We start from the raw sequence: 23,918 nt of genomic DNA on the forward strand, positions 1-23,918 counted from the left end.
CACCTGTCTGCCCCCCTCTCGACCCTGGCTCTCTCGAGGACAGGAACTGTGTGTTTTCCTCTACATTCCCCACTCTAGTCCTGGCTCACGCTAGGTGCTCACTACATGCTGAACGACAGACTGCTTGGGAGCAACAGTGTTAATCCTCATGGCTCATTATTTTTGTTCATTTCGTTCCAGTATCCTGCCTTCACCCTCTGGGGCCCAGACCCCTGACCACTGAGGCTTTCCAGGGCCAGAAGGCCATAGCTTGAGACTTCCCCGAGTTCCTGCCCTGGAACTGGTGTCCTGCGTTTTCAAAGTCTGTTTGTGAGCCAATATTCCCATGTCCCTATCCACACACGAGAAAGAGAGAGAGAGAGAGAGACCTCATAATAACACAAGTCTCTGCTTACTGTGCGTTCACCAGGTGTCAGGCTCCCGATGACCCCTTGCATGCCCTCTCACATTTAATCCTCAACAGCCCAAGGAGGCAGTTCCTTTAACTCCATCTCCAGCTCACAGATGAGGAAACCAAGGCACGTGAAGCTTAAATCACTTGCCCCATGCCCACCACCATCCCACTGCCTCTTTCAATTCAACTGGATTTGACTGGCCTGACTCAGGGAAATGGTCCCACTCTTCCAGGCCCTGTCTTTCTGGAAAATATTCATTCATTCATTCATTCATTCATTTGTTCACTCATTCCATAATTAAATATTTACTACTGGTGTGAGTCACCGCTCTGGTGAACAAGGGCTTCCCACTCACCCTCTATCCATGACCCCGGAAGATGCCATTGCCAACGTCCAGATTATGTCAAAGCTGCAGTATCTGAGAGATCCCAGAGGGCCCCTTGTCTCATCAACCCGGCCGGGCCCTGATATTTGGGTCAGTGCTCCTTGCCAGGGGTCTCGGGCCTACAAAGGCACCATGGATACACGTGGGTCCCAGATGCCTGCCTCACTGCCCTCCCCCATTGTCATGGGAGACTGAGAGCAGGAATGAGTGCTGTGAGTCTGGAAGTAAAGAGAAGACCCAGAAGAGTCTAGGGGGAGCTGATCTGAAAGGCAGGCCCGCAGGGAGCCTCTCCCCTCCTAAAAATAATATTTTATAGAGCAGGAGGGTCAGGAGGGCTATGAAAGTTCACCTGGTCTTCCAGCTGGAAATGTTACCAATTAGATTTATTTGGGTCACAAACATTTCTTTATCAAGCAAAGTAGGGCAACCCAGAAGGGTGGAAAGAACACACGTTTTGGGGTAAGACAGACATGAGTTCTACTGGGAGCTTCTCAGTTGCCTAGTTCAGTGTCAGAGAAATGGGCAAACCTCTCTCAGTCTTGGATTTCCGATCTATAAAATGGGGATAAAGATGCCTACCAAGCAGGACCGCTGGGATTAGACATAATACAATGTTTGTAAAGCATTCAGTCCCGATGTCTGACACACAAGAAGTGCTTCATAAAGGCGGCTGTAAGTGCCCAGTGCTCCCACACTGTGAGTGTGAGGGGAGAGAATTGCTGAATCTCATCCTGGTCTCCCCATGCCAAGCTGGCCCCGGGGAATCCTAGCCTAAGAGCCCCGACTCCACACCATCATCGCTCCTAAGTCTTAAGCCTCCCTCCTTGAGGCCCCCAACTGGGCCCTCCCTTTCCCGGAAGCCCTAGGGGTTCACTGCCTCTCCAGTGCTGCCAGGCTCCCTACAACACAGGGAAGTCGCCCCTTATCTAAGCGGAGACCTGAGGCCCCTGGAAAACAGCCTTCTGCTAGCAATTTGGAACACTTGGAATATGCTCCTAACTAAGCTGGTGGAGGGAGGCAGCAGGGCAGTTGCTCAGGTGGAACCCCAAAGCCACGGTGACCCTTCTCTCTCACACCCCACACAAGCAGTGGCTTTCCCTCCAAAGACTTCCAGGATCTGACCACTCCTTCCCTCCGCTGCCGTCTCCCTGGTTTGAGCCCCTGTCCTGTCCCCCCCAGGATTCTGCCACAGCTTTCTGACCAGTCTCCCTGCTTTAGCCCTTGGTGCATTCAGTCCTCCTCCAGCCAGACTGATCCTCTGGCAATGCAACTCGGGGACCCTTTGCACGAAGATGGAGCTGAAAGTGAAGACAGCTCCTGGTTCTCCTAAAGTGGAAGCCATAGCAAAGGCTTTGAAGGTCAAGAAGGCAGCACTGAATGGTGTCCACGGCCACAAGAAAAAGGGAAGATCCACATGTCACCCACGCCATGTAGGACAGCCACCCCCTCCGCCCCACCACACTCCCCTCACCCCATCCTGTCACCCAGCGGCGGTCCTCCTAGCTGGTCTCACCTCCTGTGTCAGCCCTGGCTAGAAGACAGGACCCCATCATTCCTTGCCCCGCAATAACTGAGGCGGTGCCTGGCCCATTAGAGACCCCTGATAAGGATTTGCTGCAGGAATCAATAAAGTGGCTGGGCAATTGCTCCCTAAGTGCCCACCTGCTCCTCTAGATACTTTTTAATTCTCAGAGTCCCCGGCTGAGGTTAGGGAACTTGGCGGAGGGCAGTCCTTAAGCAGTGGAGCTGGAACTGGGAGCCCCCCGGGGCCGGACTCCAAACCTTGCTTGCCTGGCCTCCCTGGGCACCACGGAGATGCGGTGGGGAGGGGACTTAAGGATTCCGTAAGACATGGGTCCTGCCCTCGAATCTAGTGAGAGATAGAAAAGCAAATGGATAAATTAAGTAACAGTGTCCGGCAAATAACTGGTGCCAATAAATACATTTTGTCATCGCAAGGCTTAGGAGCCCCAACGGCAGCGTGCAGACATTTCTGCGCGGCCCTAAGGAGGCTCCCTTGTCGGACACCTGATGACTTCCGGAGGGAACATTTTAGGTGGACCTTCAAGGGTAGGAGTCTGTCAGGAGCCAAAGGGCCTGGGGAGCAGGAAGAGCACGGAGGGATGAAAAAAGAAAGCGAGCTGAGAAAGCGATCTGGATTTGGAGGAGCTGTGAAAGCCAAGACGGAGGATATTATTAGTGTCAGAATCCCCCAGGTACCCCCACGGCCCCAGCCCGAGCTCGGCAGTCGGTGCTGCGGTCTCGCCTGACCCCCCGACAGACCACGAGGCCGGCAGAAGGTGGAGGCCTACCCCGCACAGCGGGCTCGCGGGACTGAGCGGCCAACCCGGGCCCTCCGACCCTCCGTCCGCTCCCGCCCACCGCACCGCGGCTCTCGGGTCGAGCAGGGCCCGAACGGCCTCCGCGGGCCGGTCCTTGGTGACGTCACGCACGGAGGCGGGACGGACTCCGCCTGAGGGGGCGCGGCCCGATGAAGCTCCAGGCCCCGCCCCGAGAGAGGTCGCGGCAGGGAAGAACGGAAGTCCTCCCGCCTCCGCCCGCCCACACGCTCCCTTCAGTCCCTCCCCTCAACTCCGTGCGCAAGGTCGTGTCCCGGAAGTGAAGGGGCCATGTTGGTGGGTGACCCCGGGAGAGGTACCGGGCGAGAGGCGAATCCCGAGGAGTGGTAGCGCGCGCAGTCCGCGGGTGAGTGAGGGGAGGAGCGGGGCCAGGGGCCCGGGGCTCGCCGAGCCTCCGCTCAGGGCCGCGGCCGGCGCCCCCCAACCTGGCCACCGGGGGTCTCGCCCCAGACCGCTCTGGTTTTCCCCTGGAATGCCGCTCTGTGGCCCCGCCCCAGCCTCCGGAGGCTTCCCGGGGCCCCCGAGCCGGCCTCACCCAGCCCGGGGTCTCCCCATCCCGCCTCGGCCTCGTCCCGCAGAGTCGAGGCAGGAACTGGGAACCGACCAGGGCTCAGTCGCTCAATTGCCGAGCGACCTTGTAGTAACAGCCTTCGCGTGACAGTCGCCTCAAACCTCATAAAGCACTTTTCCTGTTGATTTCTGGATTCATCTCTCCCCACTCCGGGGGGCCCTTGGGGCCGAGAGGAGCCCCTCTGTAGTTGAGGGAAAAAGGACAGGGACGGTGGCTTGCTCAGGCTCGCGCAGGAAGTTAGGCCAGACGCTGATGGCTAACTGACTTTGGGCCCAAAGTTCAGATCTTTTTACCAAAGACCTCCCCCATTCAGTCTCATTTTTTTATATCTGAAATAGAGGTGATCATTGCTTCCACATAGGGACGTTGTTTCTTTCCTCCAGCGTATTTTGGGGGGCCCTTACATGTGCTGGGAAAGTTTGTGGAGCACCCATGCTCTACGCGGTAAGGCCCGAGCAAATGGTAACTATCCTTAGAGAGGCAGGCAGAGTCGGGGTCAGGAATGCAGCCCCCCTCCTTTCCAGCTGTGTGCCCGTGGGCAAGTTACTTCCCTCTGGGAGCTTCAATTTCCTCCGCTTAAAATGGGGATAATGACACTGGGTTTGTTGATAGAGTGAGATGGGACATTCTGTGGGATGTGCTTGGAACTTGAATGGTATATAGTATACACTCAGTCAGTGTTCATTGTCATTGTTCGGACCCCTGACCACCTCATGGGTTCCTTAATTTAAATGTGGTAATGGATGACAAAGCGTTTTATAAAGGACACTCTGTACCTGTGTAAAGGTTCATTGTTACTGAAAGGAGATGGTGGCGGCTTATGTGTAACTAAATCTAGTATTTATTGAGTACTTACAAACCAGGCTAGGCCCCACTAGAAATGGCTAACCCTGATCGAGTGCTTAGTATGTACCAAGTACTATTCTGAACACATTTACATACATTAACTTATTTAATTTTCATACCAACCATGTGGGCAGAATATAGTCTTAATCCTCATTTTACAGATGGAGAACTGAGGTAAGCACAGAGGTTAAGAAACTTGCCCAAGGTAATCATCATGAGTGGTGGTGCCAGGATTCAAGTATGGCTGAGAGTCCTTGCCTTCAACCACTCTAGACCACCCCTTGTGGTGAAGTTCTATTACAGATGCTTTACATGGGTTATCTCACGCAGTTCTCAAAATAACCGTAAGCGGTAGGTAGGTACTCTAACATAATACCATCTCCATTTTACAACTGAGGAAGCTGGTGCTCAGAAGGGTTAAGTACTTTGCCCAAAGTCATATGGCTGGTAAATGGCAGAGCCAAGATTGAAACCCTGGCCGGTCAACATAACCTGTATTTTCCCAGAAGAGGGGATTGAGAGGCTGGGGTCTACTCCTAGACCTGCCGCTAAGTCATAGTGTGACCTTGGTGGGTCTCTGAGACCCAGATTAAGAACTCCTGAATTTTAGATAGTCTCTATAGCCCCTTCCATCATTAATTCTGATTCTAGGCTTCTGTTTTTTCCCTTCTGCTTATAGCTTGACGCCCAGCCCCTGCCTGTCCCCCATGGCCCCATGGAGCCGAGAGGCGGTGCTCAGTCTCTACCGGGCCCTGCTGCGCCAGGGTCGAGAGCTTCGCTACACTGACCGAGACTTCTACCTTGCCTCCATACGCCGTGAGTTCCGGAAAAATCAGAAGCTAGAGGATCCTGAGGCCCGGGAGAGGCAGCTGGAAAAGGGCCTGGTCTTCCTCCACAGCAAATTGGGGGGAATTATTTAGGATCCCCTCCTTTCCCTTCTCATCCTAATTCCAAGGGAAAGAGAACAAAAGTGTCTTCCGTAGACACTCCTGCTCTTTCCCATCCCTACCTCACAGATGCAGTAAGAAACCTCAGGTAGGTAGACAATCCTATAGGTTTCTTTTTTTTTTGGATGTAGGGGACCAGGAGAGGGGAACCATAGTCACTAGAAATCAATGGAGGAAATACAGACGTTAACAGAAGTAGGTTTCCTTATTGAGAAAAAATAGGCCCTGAGTTTCAAGCCCCACCAGAACAGAATTATTATCACCATCTTATTTCATGGAACATTTTACATACGAAAATGTTAGAAAAGATAATGGTTAAAACTATTAGAGCTCAGTTCTAGGCTGGCTCATTCTCCAGTGGATTCAGTTACCTTGTGGGTCAGATCATATTCTCCAGACATAACTAGATTCTGTTACAGCAGTCTATAAAGCAAGCATAGTGTGTAGGCTGCAAAGGACCGTGTCTGGGTTCAAATCCCAGCACTGCTGCTAATAGCTGTGGGATTTAGGGCAAATCACTAGACTTTTCCAGGCCTCCATTTCCTCATTTGTAAAGTGGAGAGAACGGTACCTTCTTTGTCCAGTTATTTTGAAAATTAAATGAGACCGTGCACACACAGCATTTGGAATGGTGCTTAGTAGGTGGTGTGTTAGCTCTGTTTACTCCTGATAGCAGTGTTCTCAAGAAGTCCCGCTCTAACCTAATGAGTATATCTATTTCAGCAACTTTTCCAGAGGGCCTTCTATGGCCCTGGCATTCTGGCAGGCCTTGGGATAAAGGTGAATGATATGGTCCATCAGGGGAGAGAGTCTAATGTGGAGATCAACAGGAAGTAATCCCAGTGAAAGCAGCTCCGTACTAGAGGGCCGTATAAAGACCCTTGGAGATGGGGATGAGGACAGGATTCTGCCTGAAGTTGGGTGGTGGTAGGGGAATCATGGGTGGCTGTAGAAAAGGGGATGTTTGAGGACTGCCTCAAGTGAGAAAAGCTTGCCAGGCAGATGGGCAAGAATAAGCAAATACGGTGGTGGAAACTGTATTTGGTAGTCTGCTGTGGCTAGAATGGCAGACCTGTACAGCAAGGGCCGGAGTTGAGGCTAGGCCAAGTTGGCAAGGACACTGACTCCCCTATTGAAGAGATGGTGACATCTGAGAGGAGGGGGACAGGCACAGAAGAGGGATTGTGGCAGTGGCAGCATGGAGAAGTTGGTGAGAGATCTTAGAGGCAGCAGATCTGGCCAGACAACACGGAGCGATGGAGGGGGTAGGGTGGCTGCCCGTAAATACAGTGTGCGCCGCAGTGGGGCTTGGTGACCAGTTGGCTGAGGCTGGAGGAGGAGAAAGGAAAATGAAGACTAACTGAGGCTTGCCAGCTGGGTGAGGATGCTGTTTTTGATCGAGAGGGAAAGTGGGTGGGGGGAGCGGGGAGCCTTGTGTAATGGCTTTTGGTTCGCCTCAGCCACTTAGGTTGACTGGCAGACTGGCCTTCAGCGGTGGGGGCCCAAGGGAGGGCTGATGCCCATGGGAGCCTGCCTGCACAGGGAAGGGTAGTGGATCTAGAAGGGAACTAGTGAGTTACTGAGTCTTTGCGTTCTTAATCTAGTTTGACTCTGAGTTGGGTTATAAATCGCCATCACCATCTCCTCAAAAAACCAAAAATAACCCCATAGGGTTAATAGCTCATTTGTGCAATGAACACGTACTAAGTGTCAAACACTGCTGGCCCTGGGGACATGGCAGTGAGTGTGCCGGAATGCCTCCAAGAAGTGTATGGTCTCCTGGTTAATAGAGAGGAGATGTGAGCAGGTGGGGTTGCAAGCCAATTGGGACTCCTTAAACTACTTCTCCCCAGCAGCAGGAGCTCCAGGTTCCAATCTTGGAGCTTACTGACCCCATAACCTTGGGCCATTACTTCCCCTCTGCCTCCGTTTCATCATCTGTAAGTTGGAGAGAGCACTACGACTGACCTCGTGGTGGTGGTGGTGGTGGTGGTGGTGGTGGTGGTGGTGTGAGGAGATGTGTCAGGTGCCCAGCACGTGGTGCACACTCGGTCCACGTTCGCTGGCCTCACGTGTACTCAAGCCAGACAAGCTTAAGTCCTAGGACTTTCTCAAGTAAAATAAGTTGGAATTTTCATAGTTCTGTGCTGTCATCCTGGGAAGCTACTGGACCACCATGACTCATCATCCCTACTACATCAGGGTAATGAGTATTTCTATTCCCATTTTTGTATCTGGGTAGACAGGTTAAAAATTTGCCTAAAAAGTTGGTGGTGCTGAGACTCTCCATCCCCAGCCCTGCCTGCCATGTTGGTGTTCCTTCTCCTCCTACTTTGTCATCTTTTTTAAAAAAATATTTTAACCATTTTTTAGTGTGCAGTTCAGTAGTGTTAGGACTATTCATATTGTTGTGTCACAGAGCTCCAGAACTTTTTCATCTTGCAAGACTGAAACTCTGTACCCATTAAACAACAGTGCTTCTCCTTGCTTGCACTGAGGAGCCAGGCTCCCCCTCCTTGCAGGGTGGATTTCTGTCTCCTAATAGGCAAGCTAGTGCAGCAGAACCTGAGTGGACAATGTGCAGTGGATAAGCAGGTTCAACTGGAACAAATTAGTTTTAGAACAAGAACTTTTAGGGGCACCTGGGTGGCTCAGTCGGTTAAGCGTCTGCCTTGGACTCAGGTCATGATCCCAGGGTCCTGGAGTCGAGTTCTGCATCAGGCTCCTTGCTCAGTGGGGAGCCTGCTTCTCCCTCTCCCTGCCACTCCCCCTGCTTGTGCTCTCACTCTCTCTCTCTCTCTGACAAATAAATAAGTAAAGTCTTCAAAAAAAAAAAAAAAAAAGAACAAGAACTTTTATCTCCTTGTTGAAGCTCGTGGAAGCACTCTCCTCTCCCAGGTCACCAAGTCTTGACATCATCTGGTCCTTGGATGGGGGAGCACATTGCTCTAGAGGAGGAAAGGCCTTCTCTCAGGCCTACCCAACTTAATCGTTTTGGTCTCAAGCCAGAATAGCATCAATGTGCATTTTAGAGGTCATTCTTAACTCCATCTCAGAAGGAGAAATGTAACTCAGGATAGTCTGGATTGCTGACTGCCTTCTGGAAGTTGACCTTTTGTCCTGTTGATGGAAATCATAAAAGACTTAATGATAGCCAGTATTCGTGGAGTACTTTTACAGTTTATAAGGTGTTCACGTGTAGTATTTTTGTGGATGTTCTTTCCTCGCTACAACCTTATGATTCAGGCCATGCAGGCATAATTATCCCCTTTTCATAGCTGAGAGGTGAAGTAACTTGGTGGAAGTCACCCGGCTAATAAGTCAGGGCTCAAAGACAAATACTCATCCTCAGGATTTCCGGCTCAAAAACTCAGGCTCTTTTCTATTATGCCACGTCACTGCCTCGTTCTTACCAGTCATCACATGGGCCCAGGGAGGCTTCTTCTGGTTTTTGCTTGGGGGAGGATATCTCCTGGTCCTGCTGCATCACATGCAGGAAGTGCCTATATCCAGGGGTTCTCTTGTATCAGTAAAGGTTCTTTGGTGGTTTTTAAAAAATAAAACAGTGGTCATTGTTAGGTGTGGGGAGCTGTGTAAAGTTCTCCTTTGTCCTGATTGGATTGCTCTGCCTTGGCCGAGTTTGATCTTTCTCTGTGGCCACTGGAGGGAGGGCAGTAGCGTTCTCGCCTGACCTCACCTGTAACATAGTTGAACTCTTCTCCCTGGCCTTGCTTGCTCTTTGCATATTATGAAGTGGGAACTTATTTCAGTTGGCCAAGTAGTCTCCCATTATGTCCCTAAACCTAAAGCTTCTGACTGTAAGAGCCACCAAGGTTGTGAACTCTAGTTAGGGATAAATATTTTTGGACGCGACAGTGAGTCTTCCTTAATAACTCAATTGTTGGAATAAATAGAGTCAGAAATCTCTTTCTTTCTTTCTTGGGGAGGGGGAGGATAGAGGCAAGGGGATGTGAAGCCAGCAATATCCAGTTGCAGTGGTATTAGAAAGAAGGTTACTTACACTGGAAAATGCACCCAGGAATCCTATCTGTCTCTCCTCCCATTCTGGGTGTGTTGGGACCCTGGCTGGCATACAGCTGGTTTTCCCCGTGTAACTCCTGGTGAACTGGACACGGGAGGCAGGGAGGGTAGCAGTGGTGGGAGCAGTACTCAGATCTGAACCACTTTGCCATCCTTTATCTGTGTGGGGCCCAGGGTTCTAACTTGCTGGGAATTGGGCTTATTTGGGGAACTTCAGTCGGGATGACTCCATTGTTGTTGGGGAGTACATGTGCACTCCCCTTGCTTGAGCGCTGGACGAGAGGCCAGCCTCTTTGGTGTGGAGCCCATGAACTCCCTTTTAGGTGACCACATTTTTAGTTCATTTTCCAAGTGCATTTGGGCAGATGGAGTTTTTTTGTTTTTTCCCCCCGGTTAACAGCCAAGATTACAGTGTCTTTGGCATTTATTCTCTGTCACGGGGCCAGCCTTACCTGAGCTTCTTGTAGCCCCCCTGAACACCTTCCCCAAGAAGCAAAGTATCTGTCAAGTGGGAGTGTCCACAGAGAGTTATTTTTCCCTTCGGACCTTTCTCATGTATGGACCTGAGGTTATGTCTCCGTGTGCAGTGGTCTGGTCCGTGTTATCTTGTGGGGGTTGTTTTGTTTTGTCTTGTTTTTTGCAGAAAGTAGAATAGGAAAGTTTGCTGTGGGTAATTGTAATAAACATGATGTGGTAGGAAAAGCATCATACTGGGAGCTGGGAGTCCTGAGTTCTGGAGGTGGCTCTGCCATTCCTTGTCGCTGGGACCTCTGGCAAGGGAGGGAGTCACCTCCCTATGTGTGAAGCGACAGGACTGGATGAGCATCTTCTATCCTAATCTAGTAGATGAGACCTTCTCAAATCTCACCTTATAGGAAGTAGTAGCCAAAGGATCAAAACACGATCTACATTATACTGACCGGGAGGGAGAGGGAGAGGGTTGAATTGCATGGGCGGGTCCTTCACACTAATATAAGAAAGGATTGACAGTGAGCTGAGGCTTTCTAGTTCTATAATCTCAGTAGACTGGTGGAGAGGTTTTTTTCACAGTTAGCGTGAGCCACTCTTCCCCCTCGCATGCAGATACGCCATGGAGCCTGGTGTCTCTGTCTTGACCCGAGAGCCTGCACTGCTAGAGGCAGGAGGATTTGGGTCTCTGGCATTCACAGAACACCCTGTGCTTGCTGGGGGCTGGCCTCGCAGGGGAGAGGTGGGGGATGGCTCTCGAAGTCCCAGGTGGTGATGGCTGTGTTGTGCCTTTGTCCTCAGGTGAACGATGGCAGGCTCTGGTGAGCGCAAGGGCAAGAAGGATGACAATGGCATCGGCACGGCCATTGATTTTGTGCTCTCCAACGCCCGGCTGGTGCTGGGGGTGGGCGGGGCGGCCGTGCTGGGCATCGCCACACTGGCGGTTAAGCGGGTAAGTGCGTGTGGCCGGGGCGGGGGCCGGGGCAGGGCTGGGAGAGGGGCTGAGGCTGCCCCTGCACAGTGCAGCTGACCTGGAACGGGACTCTGATGCTGATGGGCTGGTCATGCATGTGGCATTATAAGATGAGCCTTGAGGAGAATTCACTAAGTCCACTTCTAGGACTCTGCCCTAAAGAAATCGTTGGAGATACAAATAGATTGCAAATAACCAAAACATTCTTCCTTAATTACCTTATTTAAAATAGCAACACTCCACCACATATACACTTCCTACTTCCGTTTCCTACTGTATTTATCTTAACATTTATCTCTGTCTGCATACTTCACATTTAACTTGTTAATTATGTATTACCTGTATCCGTCCCCTGGCCTGGAAACTCCATGAGGGCAGGGTTGGGTCTCTTTGGTTTCCTGCTTTATTCTGTGCGCCTAGAACAATGCCTGGCACACAGTGTCCACTCAGTGTCTGTGAAGTAAGTGAATCCGTGTTTAACGTTACGGTACATTCGTAAGGTGCAATGTAGTATAGTCAGAAAAGGTGCTGTAATGTTGAACGCTGGTTCATTTTTAGTCGCATGGGGAAATGATAAAAGTGATCAGTGAAAAAATCCAGTTCCAAAAGTATATATAGAGTCAGATCCTAATTATATAAATATATATTTCCAGAAAGAACTAGACCAGTATATTAAGTGGTCTCTGTGTTGTGACATTATGGTAGATTGGTTTCTTATTTGTATCATTTAGTATTTCCTGAGATTTTCCACGTGAAGCAAAGTATTCCATAATCTAAAATAAAACGAAGTTACTGCAAAATAGTAGTTGAACTCCTGAGGGCAGAGCTGCTGGGAAGAAGGGCAACGGGCAGGAAGCTACCTATGCCGGTCCTCTGCTGTTTCAGATGTACGATCGGGCCATCAGTGCCCCTACCAGCCCCACCCGCCTGAGCCATTCAGGGAAAAGGAGCTGGGAAGAACCGAACTGGATGGGCTCCCCCCGGTTGCTGAATAAGGACATGAAGACAGGCCTGAGCCGGTCCCTGCAGACCCTTCCCACAGACTCCTCAGCCTTTGACACGGGTGAGGAAAAGGCTGTCACCCCTCTGGGACTCCTCTCTGGGCTCTCAGTACTACATCTGCCTTCAGCAAATGTTTCTTGAGCACGTGTGTGCAGGCACTGTGCAAGCACTTGTCTTTTGTGCCAGGCCCTTCTTTCCGGGGCCGAGGCAGCTATGGACTAAGCAAGCATGGGAAGAGCTCACGTGCCTCTCTCTCTTGCCTTGGCAGATACATTCTGCCCGCCCCGGCCCAAGCCATTGGCCAGGAAGGGCCAGGTAGACTTGAAGAAGTCACGACTCCGCATGTCCCTGCAGGAGAAACTTCTCACTTACTACCGGAACCGGGCGGCCATCCCTGCTGGCGAGCAGGCTCGGGCCAAGCAAGCTGCGGTGGACATATGTGCCGAGCTCCGGAGCTTCCTGCGGGCCAAGTTGCCTGACATGCCACTTCGGGACATGTACCTGAGTGGCAGCCTCTATGATGACCTGCAGGTAACAAGGCGGTTCCCACGAAGGGTAGGGTTGGGTGCTGACCGGGATGCTTCTCAGGAGTGTTGTTGGTACCAAAGATCAGCGTCCCAGGCTTGCCAGAAAGACCAAGGGCTTCCTGCTTCTGGATTCTGCCCACTGGGGTAGCACTTACTGGGTCTTCTTAACCCTTTCTTGTTCTGACAGACATGGTTTTTTTTTTTTTTTTTAAGATAATTTATTCATTTAACAGAGAGATTGAGCACAAGTAGGCAGAGCACAGGCAGAGGGAGAGGGAGAAGCAGGCTCCCCACTGAGCAGAGAGCCCGATGTGGGGCTCAATCCCAGGACCCCGGGATCATGACCTGAGCCGAAGGCAGACGCTTAACCAACTGAGCCACTCAGGTGCCCCTGACAGACGTGGGTTTAAATCGTCACTCTATTTGAATTGGTAATGGTGACATGAATGAATTCCTAGTTTCCTTTATTGTTGGGGGGAAAATGAGATGGTGGGACCTGTGTTTGGGAATGCTTGTCTCTTGAGCAGATTAAGTTCCTCAAAAGCTTTTTAATTCTGCCCCAACAGGTGGTGACAGCGGACCACATCCAACTCATCGTGCCCCTCGTGCTGGAGCAGAACCTGTGGTCATGTATCCCTGGTGAGGACACCATCATGAACATCCCTGGCTTCTACCTGGTTCGTCGTGAGAATCCAGAGTATTTTCCTCGGGGTAGCAGTTACTGGGACCGCTGTGTAGTAGGGGGCTACCTCTCCCCAAAGACAGTGGCAGACACGTTTGAGAAGGTGGTGGCTGGCTCCATCAATTGGCCAGCCATAGGGTCCCTCTTGGACTATGTGATCCGACCAGCACCACCCCCAGAAGCCCTGACTTTGGAAGTGCAGTATGAGTGTGACAAGCATCTTGTCATTGACTTCCTGCCATCAGTGACCCTTGGCGACACCGTCTTGGTAGCCAGACCACACCGGCTGGCACAGTATGACAACCTATGGCGGCTGAGCCTGCGTCCCGCAGAGACGGCCCGCCTGCGGGCTTTGGACCAGGCCGACTCGGGCTGCCGATCTCTGTGCCTCAAGATCCTCAAGGCCGTATGCAAGTCCACTCCGGCTCTGGGCCACCTCACTGCCAGCCAGCTCACTAACGTCATCCTCCACTTGGCCCAGGAGGAGGCTGACTGGTCTCCAGATATGCTGGCAGACCGATTCTTACAGGCCCTGAGGGGACTCATCAGCTACTTGGAGGCCGGAGTCCTGCCCAGTGCCCTAAACCCCAAGGTGAACTTATTTGCAGAGCTCACTCCTGAGGAAATAGATGAACTGGGCTATACTCTCTATTGCTCGCTGTCTGAGCCGGAGGTGCTGCTGCACACGTAGGGCGGGTGAAGGCGGTCACACCCTGGCTGCTCCGTTAGCAACACGGGGCTGCGTAGTTGGTGCCTCACGGGGTCCCTAGGTGCCTCCTATCTTGCTGGTCATCGCCCCGGTCACTTCATGCTCATCAGAATGCCATCTCCTTGTCTCCTGTTTTCTCACCCAGCCCTTTCTGTTTATGTTACCAAACACTGTGCTCCTACTCCTCCCCTCCCCCTTGCTCCAGGCTAATTTTTCTGGAATGAATTGAGAAGGTGGAGCACTGGCCTGAGCTGGTGTTTTGCACTGTGGCCCAGGTTTTCTGTCCCTGTCTGCCCTGCCCTTTTGCCTGTTTCTTTTCAGTGTCTTCTCTGTCTTTTCCTGTTGTTCACGCCTTCTGTTTTGCTCTTTCCCCTGGAGCGTATCTGCCTAGTCAAGATGTTGCCTTTTCCTTGAATGTCACTGGAGAGTTATGATTGCACGTTTCCAAGCTGAGCTCTGCAGAGTGAGTGCTCAGACAGTATTTAGAGTTTCTGGGAGTAAAGCTGGTGGAAGAGCTGGCCTTTGACCCAGGTTCCTGGAGAAGAAGCCCATTTCCCCTGCCTCCTGACCAGCTCCAATTCCTAAGTGCTGAGAAGGTCTCATGGGAACACTGTTATTGACCCACACAGGAGGGAGGCTCAATATAAACTGGATGCCAGGTTGCTTGGAGATTGTGTTCTTTGGTGGCCACCAGAGACACTGCAGTGGGGGAGCCGGCGGTGGTGAAGAGGGCCTAGGGAAGGGTGTGTGTGCCCGATGGCTGAGCCTCACCCTTGGCTGGTCCAGATCAGCGCTGCTGTGTGAGCAGCTGGGGGAAGACGGGGAGGGAGGAGGCTGTTGTTCAGCCCCTTCCTTGCCTTATTGCCAATTAGGACGAAGCCTTCAAGGACACAGTGTTTGTGGTAGAGGTTGAAGGGAGGTTGACAGGCAGCAAACACCAGCTGAAAAATCCAGTCACCGGTTGAGGCTTGGCGACCGTGTTTCTTCCCCATGAGGCCCTGCCTTTCCAGGACGTTGCCTGAGCGCAGGAACAGGCCCACAGCCAGCCTTTCATTCCCCAGTGTCTGCCATAGGAACATGAGGGGGCATTTGCTGAACTCTCCAGGCCCTGCCAGAGGCCAGAGGGCAAGCAGACCTGCGCTGACCTCTTTCCCATCCTGTCTCACCCCGCACCTGGGGAGACTGGTGCTACCCAGGAAGAGCGCGCATGGATAAGACACATAGCAGAGGGATGCGGGGCTTCCTACCCTCCCTCTGGTTTCCTGCTGCTAAAACTGCCCTGCGTGTTGCAACGACAAAGGTATCCTGGCGGTGGGGAGGAGGGTCTCACACACGTCAGTGCAGCTGCTTGTTTTGTGCTTTCTTCCTGTTCGTGGCAAGAAGCCAATAATAATTCTGTTTCTGATCTGCCAGTATTTTGTTCTCCCATCAAGTTTTATTTTTTCTCTTACTACCTCTCCATCAGTGAGATTCTGGTGAAGCTCCCCGCAGCTGTCTCATTCCTTCCCAATGACAGCAGCATGAAATGACTCTTTAAATAGCATTGAAACCTCAGCTGTCCTTTGAATTTAGGGTAGAGATTCCTGTACCCTTTTTGTCATGGATTAGGAGGTTGTGAACTAGGGTTAACCTTGGCTATATTTGGAAAATTTTCCTGCTCCTCTCAGATCTGCAAAGGTTCCTTAAAGTGGTTCAGTTGCCATTTGTATGAAGCCATTGAGAGAGAATGAAAAATATAAAGCCCAGAACCCCGAGAGAGATCCCCATCCTGGCTGTTCATCAGAATCGAATTAGAGTTTAAAGAAATTCTCTGTGCCTGAGTGCTACCCAGGTGACTGGCAGAGAGGGTACGGGGCAGGACCTGGCATCGAACGTTCCCGTGCACCTGTCTGGTATCCATTAGAGGGAAGGAAGAGGGGAGGTTGCAAAAGCATGGGTTAGGCTTCATTGAGATAAAGGATTTGGTTTTCTTAATGTATTAGAGGACCTAGTTTTCCCAAGCTGGCATCTCTGACCAAATTCCATATTAAAACATTGGAAGGAGAGCTGAAAAAAACAAGCGGTTTTTTTTGTTTTTTTTTTTGTGAGTAAAGCGAGAAGTTTATTTAAAGTGAAGATACAGAGAAAGCTCTCAAGAGTGAAAGGGGTCCCGACAGGGTTGCCCAACAAGCGGTTTTAAAGATGAAGTCCCCAATTATCAAAGCCAGGTGTAATTGTGATTTGATTTTATGTCCTTTCTTAAAAGAGCATTTTTCTAAGGGCATCTCTGTCTCTTAACTATGTTTCACAAAACCAGAAACCGTAACTTTCCCATTTCACAAGCAAGAACCACCCGGAAGTCCTCAGAACTAGAAGCAGTGGGAGTTCTTGGCCCTGGTCCTGGTGGGTTTGCTGACTGAGGCTGGGCCAGCCTTGTAAAACATGGAAGATAGTCTAGTGCTTGGAGGTTCTTGGATGGAAGAGGGCAACGCTCTGCCCCAACCCCCACCCCCCGCTCCGCCCCCCCTCCGTCCAATTTTTTTAATCTTTGGGGAAGGATGTTTTGCCTCTCCCTGCCATTCTGCCTTTCTACTCAGTAACTCCCACCTTTGCCTGAAGTTTTTCGCACCGTCTAGGTTAGCAAACCATGAGTTAGCCTAATGCTTAAAAAATATACTCATTACCTTGAAAGCCTAATCAATTCCAAAGCGTATTTTGGTTTTTTTCCTGTTGGCCCGTCCTAAAAAATGAGTTCAGGATAACAGTATTTTATATGCTTGGTTGTGACTTTTTTTTCCCTCAAATAAATAATCAAAAACTAATGTCTGGAAAAACTGTTGAGGCCTACAGTCTTTCCTCCTTGGTCTCAGCCCCTGGTGGTCACCCTGTTCACACTCCAGATTAGCTGGTTTTGCTCCCTTGTACTCCACTCAAGTTGAGAACTCTCATTTTTTTTTTTTTTTTTAAGATTTTATTTATTTGAAAGAGAGCACAAGCAAGGGGAAGAGCAGAAGCAGAGGGAGGGGGACAAGGAGATTCCCTGCTGAGCGGGGAGCCAGATGCAGGGCTCAATCCCAGGACCCTGAGATCATGACCAAAAGCTTTTTTTTTTTTTTTTTTTTTTTTTTAAGTAGGCTCCACGCCCAGCATGGAGCTCAATGCAGGGCTTGAACTCAGGACCCTGAGATCAAGAGCCAGACGTTGAACCAACTGAGCCACCTAGGCACCCCTTGAGAACTCACATGTTTTGACAAGGAATCAGCTTCAGGATCACAAGGTCCTGGAGAGGCACCAGGAGGAGTTCTGCAAGTAGGGAACCCCGCATGTGTCTTGGTCCTCTGCCGTGGTACATCTTCCTTGACACTGTGACCCTGGCTGAAAACTGCTCACAGGGTTGGTTAGCACTCTGCCCGTCCTGTTAAAGCTCAAGGCCAAAGAGAATGGTAAAGACTCCTGGGACTAGAGCTGTCAGGCTGTGGCCCTTTTACACACTGCTCATTCTAAGTGGCCAAAACACCAGATGTGGGTTCTGAGGCTGTGTCCAGCGTGTTTACCTTTTCATTCGGATCACCTTGTAGTCTTTAAATTCTTGCTCCCTGAGGCCAAGGACACAACTTGCCTTCTAGTCACTTGCCTGCCCTTCAGTAGCAGTGGTTGCATTCAGCTGGTAGATCTGGAATCCGTCACTGGTCTTTCTGTCCCACCTTGGCTAGGTCCACATAGAAGCAGCTTAGCCCTGAGACCCAGAGAACTCTATCTTTTTTCTCCTTGAGGGAGGAAATAAAGCTGGGGAACATGAGGACCTTCCACAGCATGGAAAGAAAAAAATAAAAGTCTCCTTTCCAATAGCTTTGACTTCTGTGTGTGGTATGAAACATTTTCCTACAGGAGTGATCCTCCTCCATTTTCAGCCAGGAGAACCTTTTAAGTGCTTGATCTGGGTCTTCATGATAGAATGGATGGGACAAGCTGCCACTGGAGTCATTCATCTGTGACCTCCTGCAGTGTCAAAACTGGGGCAATATTACTTTAATTCTCAACCTCCTGCATGGTCGTCTGTAAGGAGGCACTGGCAGGTCTCCTGATACAGCAAAAGGAGGACGTGCCCCATGGGTCCTTAGTTACACCTTGGAAGACTTGTGTAATGGCTCAGAGATACTTACTGCCTTTGTACTGAAAGACCAGACAACTTCGTTACATCTTGACATTTGTGATTCTCCAAGGCAGTAGAAAAACCATTCTTGTCCCAGTATGCAATGTACTTTGCATGTACCAGTTGTTGCTGGTTTCATCTCAGTCAAGAAGAGGAGGCCTCTGAGGAAGCAGGATGATGTAAGGAAGATGTGGAGTGGGGAGTGCAGGATCAGAAGACCTGAGTTCTAATAATGGTAATAATAGGCAACCGTTTATTGAGCACTTACCAGCACTTTGCTCAGTGCTTTCCATATATGATCTTCATTCTAAGGAGAAGGATACTCATCATTAGCCTCATTTTACGGATGAGGAAACTGGCTCAGCAAGGATAAACTGCTTAACCAAAACGTCTTAGTACTAAAAAGAAGAGCCAGGATTCTTGGGTTTGCCTCAAAAATTTGTCTTCTAAGGCCTGCCCCATACCGCCTCCACTGGCAACTGTGTGACTTTGGGCCACACACCCCGCCCCATTAGTTGTTTGGCCTAAAGAAATTGTTGGGCTAGCTAGACTGAATCAAAGCAATGAATGGTTTGTAGTTATCAAAGACAGTGTTTCCCCAATTTTCTGACCTCACCGCCCTCCTACAGATACTTGAATGGCCCACTGAAATGGAGGCAGAAAAAAGGTTTCTGCCCCTACAGGCCCCGACCGACTGTGAAGGACACGGGAGGATGATGGAGACCTTTCTTGGCACTCTTCACAGCTCCCCAGTAGAGAGCAAGTTGCAGGCCTTGAGCTGGACTGCTGCTTCCAAACACGATGCTCCGCGAGAAGCCTCAAGCTTCTCCCGCCACATCAGCGCCATTAGGCGGACGTGCTGGGAAGTGGTTCGGCTGGATACACCGGGCAGTTGCAGACTTGGGAGAGAGACAGATACCAGTTTAACAAAATCTCGTCGGGGAACTGCATCTGCATAAACCAAAAGAAGTTGCCCTGTGATAGACTGAATACTCTCTAATAAAACAGCAAACATTTTAGCAGGCTGCGTATGTAAAAATACCCTAAGTTGGGCTAGAGATTATGTATCTTCCCGACTGGCCTTGAGAGTTCACGGTAAGGATGCAGAGTTGGCCCTTGATCGTAGGTGCGCGCGGAGCGTTTGAGATCCCGAGTGAGGTCCTCAGTCTCCCCTTTCAGCTATTTAAGGGCTTGCGTGACACGAAATGCCACTTCCTTTTGCCTAGTTTCGGCCTGAACTTGGTCGCTAATTCGGAGCTTGACGGAGGGCGACAGGAAGGGACCTGACGCGACCGTTTGGGACTACCCAGGTTAAAGCAGCCCGGAGAAGGAGCCAGGACAGTCACGGACGGCTACGCGTGTGCCGAGCTGAGGAGGCCAGTGCAGGACAGGGAACCGCACTGGCTGCTCCCCTCCTTCCCGCTCTGACCGGGCGTCCCTCACCGAGCAGCCCGCCCATCTCGGGGTCTGAGCCAATAGAAAATCGAGATATATATGACTCACCGTGACTAGCCAATCAGCTCGACGCTCGCTCTCCGGCAGTATCTCGCGCGATAACCAGGTGGCCTCGGACTTCACAATAAAAACCTTCCTTGGGCTGAAAGACTTCTCTCCCCGCCCACCAAGCTAACACCGGAAACGAGGTACGTCTGAAGAATCCCTCCGCGCCATCCGGCGGCGGAGGGAAGAGTGACACTTTGATCTTAGTAGCCTTGCAAAGTAGTAGTGCGCCTTTTTCCTTTCTTGAGGCCTTGAAAATAACTCCTATTCTCTTCACAGCTACGCCCTGGGCATGAAAGTCGTGGGTTGGACACGGTGGGGCATCGGATAGGAGAAAACGAGCGGGTGGGAGGCGCGGGTCACGTGACCGCGGCGGAAGGATGTGCAGTGTGATGCGTCCTCATAGAGGCAAAGTCTATAAAGGACCCTCGGGCGGCGCCCCGCCGCCATTTCTCTTCCTCCCGCCTATAAATGTAGATTCTTCCCGCAAGTGCGCGCATTCCCTCCAATCCCCGCACGGTCCGCGGCCGCCATGGCGTATTAGAGGCAGCAGTGCCTGCGGCAGCATTGGCCTTTGCAGCGGCGGCAGCAGCACCAGGCTCTGCAGCGGCACCCTCCAGCGGCTTAAGCCATGGCGTAAGTACCGGGCCGCCCCGGCCGTGCTCCCCTGAGTCGGCAAGGGCAGTCAGCTCGCTTGGGCGCGGCCTGCGGCCGGGCGGCGTCGCGGAAGGGGAAGCGGTTTTACGAGCGCCCGGGACGCGTGACCCCTGTTTGGGTGTCCTCTAGACGCCGACGCTTCTGGGTGGGGAGGCCGCGGCCCGGCGGGAGTGGGGGTAGAAGCTCTCGGCGGCCCCGGCCCCTGAACCCGGCGGCGTCCCGCGAAACGTGGCAGGGGCCAAGATGGCGGCGGGGCAAGGCGGCAGCAGCGCGGCGTGAGTCCCGGGCGGGCGTGGGCGGGGCCGGGCGGCCCGGGCCGTATTTGGACATGAGCAGGGCGCGCCTTCTTCTGGCGGCGGCGAGGGGAGGAGCGGCCCGGCCCCGAGGGCGTCCATCTTGAGCGGGCCGCGGGGAAGGTGGACGCCATGGCTCTGGGGCCGCCTGTGCCGGATCCTCTGCTCCCGAGTGGGGTTCTAGTTTGGCCATCCTCCCTCCGGGACGGAGAGATGAACTTCTCGGGTCGGCCGATGTCTGAGGGGACTTGGTTTCTGATTGCTTCTCAGGCTTCTCACGGCATCCAGCAGCAGCGTTGCTGTAACCGACAAAGACACCTTCGAATTAAGCACATTCCTCGATTCCAGTAAAGTACCGCGACATGGCCGAGATGAGTTTCCTGAGCAGCGAGGTGTTGGTGGGGGACTTGATGTCCCCCTTCGACCAGTCGGGTTTGGGGGCTGAGGAAAGCCTAGGTCTCTTAGACGACTACCTGGAGGTGGCCAAGCACTTCAAACCTCATGGGTTCTCCAGCGACAAGGCTAAGGCGGGCTCCTCCGAATGGCTGGCTGTGGATGGGTTGGTCAGTGCCTCAGACAACGGCAAGGGTGAGTGAGTCGTTTGCCCCTGGGGCCTGGTCTAGGGCTTTGCTGCGGCATGTGCGTCTGACTTCACTGGTTCTCTTTTGCAGAGGATGCCTTCTCCGGGACAGATTGGATGGTGGAGAAAATGGATCTGAAGGAGTTTGATTTTGATTCTCTGTTCAGTATAGATGACCTGGAAACCATGCCAGATGAGCTTTTGGCCACGTTGGATGACACGTGTGATCTCTTTGACCCTGTAGTCCAGGAGACTAATAAGGAGCCCCCCCAGACTGTGAACCCAATTGGCCATCTTCCAGAAAGTTTACAAAAAACAGACCAGATTGCCCCCTTTACCTTCCTCCAACCACTTCCGCTCTCCCCAGGGGCCCTGTCCTCCACTCCAGATCATTCCTTTAGTTTAGAGCTAGGCAGTGAAGTGGATATTTCTGAAGGAGATAGAAAGTCAGACTCTGCCACTTACGGTAACGTGATCCCTCAGTGCATCAAGGAGGAGGATGCCCCCTCAGATAATGATAGTGGCATCTGTATGAGTCCTGAGTCCTATCTGGGGTCCCCCCAGCATAGCCCCTCTACCTCCAGGGGCTCTCCAAATAGGAGCCTGCTGTCTCCAAGTTCCCTCTGTGGCTCTGCCCGCCCCAAACCCTATGACCCTCCTGGAGAGAAGACAGAAGCAAAAGTAAAGGTTGAGAAACTAGATAAGAAGCTGAAAAAAATGGAGCAGAACAAGACAGCAGCCACTCGGTACCGCCAGAAGAAGAGGGCTGAGCAGGAGGCCCTCACTGGCGAGTGTAAAGAGCTGGAAAAGCAGAATGAGGCTCTGAAAGAGAGGGCAGATTCTTTAGCCAAGGAGATCCAGTATTTGAAAGATTTGATAGAAGAGGTCCGAAAGGCGAGGGAGAAGAAAAGGGTCCCCTAGTCGGGGTAGTCAGGAGTGTGTGCGCTTGTACATAGGCTTGCGCTAAAGCTGTGTATTGTAATAAATTATTTTGTAGTGAAAGTACTTGAATTGCCGTGTGCCTGCTTTCTGGTTTCAATCCACCTTGGCCTGGCTGTTGCAAGGCGAGTGGGGTTGGTTCAGCCCTGTTGGGCCATAGGTAAGGACCACTGTGGATTCTGTTGGACTCCCAGGCTGGAGGGAGTTGGGCTTTGGGCCCCCATAGGTGGCTGGGTGGGGCGGGGGAGCTTTACCCTTGAGGGAGTTGGGTGATCAGGAGCCACAGGCCCCACCTGGGCACTAAGTGATTAAATTCCACTTTCTTTACTGTTCTGTAGAGCGCTCCCCCAGAACTCTAGAGAAAAGTAGGTCTTCGGTTTTTGCTGGAATAAACTACGAGTTGGGGGTTAAAGACATAGCTTGCAGAAGTTCCTGGCCAGAGCTGGGCTCAAAGGCTGGCAGATCTGTCCGCAGGTGATGTCAGGATAGCACCAGGAAGCCTTGATGTTCATCTGAATGGCAATGTGGACCCCCCAGAGTGTGGCACCAGGCAGTGTTGTAAGCACTCTACTCCGTGCATTCTCCCAGTTCCTGTGGTAACCCAGTGGGGCCTTTCCCCTGTGGGAAATAGGTGCAGGAGGAAGCATCGGGCTCTTGACCCATTTGCCTTTGGAAGAACTTGAGAACAAGGGGGGAGAGGGCCCACGTTTCCCTGACCTACTTCCCAATGCTGGGCATTGAGAGAGCCAGCCTGCTGTTGGAATACAACCAGCTGTGACCCGGATGGGAACATTTCCTCAGACATCTGCCAGAGGGAGTGGAGGTCTATCCCTGAGGTGGTAGCATTCCTCACAAGGCCATGGGCCTCCATCTTACTCAGCAGGGACCACCCATCTAGGTAGTAAAATTATCACAGACAAGATCTCTCACCTCTAAGCAGCTGAACTGTTAGCAGCTAAGTATGTGGGGATTTACTGGTTGGAAAAACAGCATCTACTCAGCTACATGCACTGATGTTGTGAAAGTTCTATTCACAATACCTTTTTTTAAAAAAAATTATTTTTTAATAATCACAAGGTGGGACTCAAAACAACTCTTAAGATCAAAGAGTCTAGCAGGTGCCCCCAAAATGCTTTTTTCATAAGGATCACCTCATCTGCATTTTACAGATGAGGGAACTAAAGCTTGGAGCAGTTGTGTAACCTGCCCAGCTGCCAGGTGGATTCAAACCCAGGCAGTCTGACTTCAGAGTGCACTTAGTGTGGCTCCAGATTTCCTTACAGGCAGGATTAGAGGGGGACCCTGGATACTCATCAAAGCTGGGGGTTCAGAGAAAGCACGTGTGGGTGCTAATGTGTGTTACAGATCAGTACAAATGTGCAGGCTTAAGATCACATCAGTTCTCCACATGACTCGTGGGGCGAGGAGCTGGAGGAGAGTGGGGAGCCTAAGGCCACTGCCAAAGGCCCACACATGAGCACGACTGCCATCTGCAATCCCTGCTCTATTCCTCACTTCTGTGTTGTGACCTTAGAGTTTTTTATCCAAGATAGGAAATAAAAATCTACAACCACAAACACTGCTTCTTTCTGTCCACCCCCGACAGTGTCTTAGGCTTTGCACAACGGGCAGCTGCCCAAGCCTGGGGCATGTGGGGTGGGGGCAGGAGGAGGACATGGAGAGTTGAGGCGAGAGAGACCGAGGCCCTGGAAGTGACCCAGCCACCTTGCCGCATCCAGTGCCAGTGGGACCCTCTGCCCTTGGAGCAGGCCCTCGGAGACAGTGGCCCACTTCTCCATTTGACAGATGGGAAACCTTTCCCTGGGGTGCCCTGAGGGGTGGTGCTGGCTGGAGGCCGAAGGCCAGGACACTGAGCTATGCCCCTTCCCAGGCCCCTGTGGCTAAGGACTC

The 23,918-nt window shown here is 51.7% G+C and overlaps 2 protein-coding genes across 3 annotated transcripts; both read left to right on the forward strand.

The window, feature by feature from the left end:
- The first annotated feature begins 3,299 nt into the window (after positions 1-3,299).
- MIEF1 (mitochondrial elongation factor 1) lies at positions 3,300-16,898 on the forward strand. 2 transcript variants are annotated; one of them, XM_032416694.1, is made up of 6 exons: positions 3,300-3,486; positions 5,237-5,592; positions 10,815-10,965; positions 11,872-12,049; positions 12,257-12,519; positions 13,082-16,898. In XM_032416694.1, exons 3-6 carry the CDS (start codon positions 10,822-10,824, stop codon positions 13,886-13,888), a joined length of 1,392 nt encoding a protein of 463 aa, XP_032272585.1. In that variant the 5' UTR covers positions 3,300-3,486; positions 5,237-5,592; positions 10,815-10,821; the 3' UTR covers positions 13,889-16,898. The 2 variants fall into 2 exon arrangements, with proteins under 2 accessions (XP_032272585.1, XP_032272586.1); XM_032416695.1 differs by lacking the exon at positions 3,300-3,486 and having other exon boundaries at positions 5,291-5,373.
- A 2,835-nt stretch (positions 16,899-19,733) lies between these two features.
- ATF4 (activating transcription factor 4) lies at positions 19,734-22,073 on the forward strand. The gene is made up of 3 exons (XM_032416706.1): positions 19,734-20,174; positions 20,759-21,076; positions 21,160-22,073. The coding sequence occupies exons 2-3, from the start codon at positions 20,851-20,853 to the stop codon at positions 21,987-21,989; spliced, it is 1,056 nt and encodes a 351-aa protein (XP_032272597.1). The 5' UTR covers positions 19,734-20,174; positions 20,759-20,850; the 3' UTR covers positions 21,990-22,073.
- The last annotated feature ends 1,845 nt before the right edge of the window (positions 22,074-23,918 follow it).

This window comes from Phoca vitulina, unplaced genomic scaffold (genome assembly GCF_004348235.1).
Source record: "Phoca vitulina isolate PV1807 unplaced genomic scaffold, GSC_HSeal_1.0 scaffold19, whole genome shotgun sequence".
NCBI classification, from domain to species: Eukaryota; Metazoa; Chordata; class Mammalia; order Carnivora; family Phocidae; genus Phoca; species Phoca vitulina.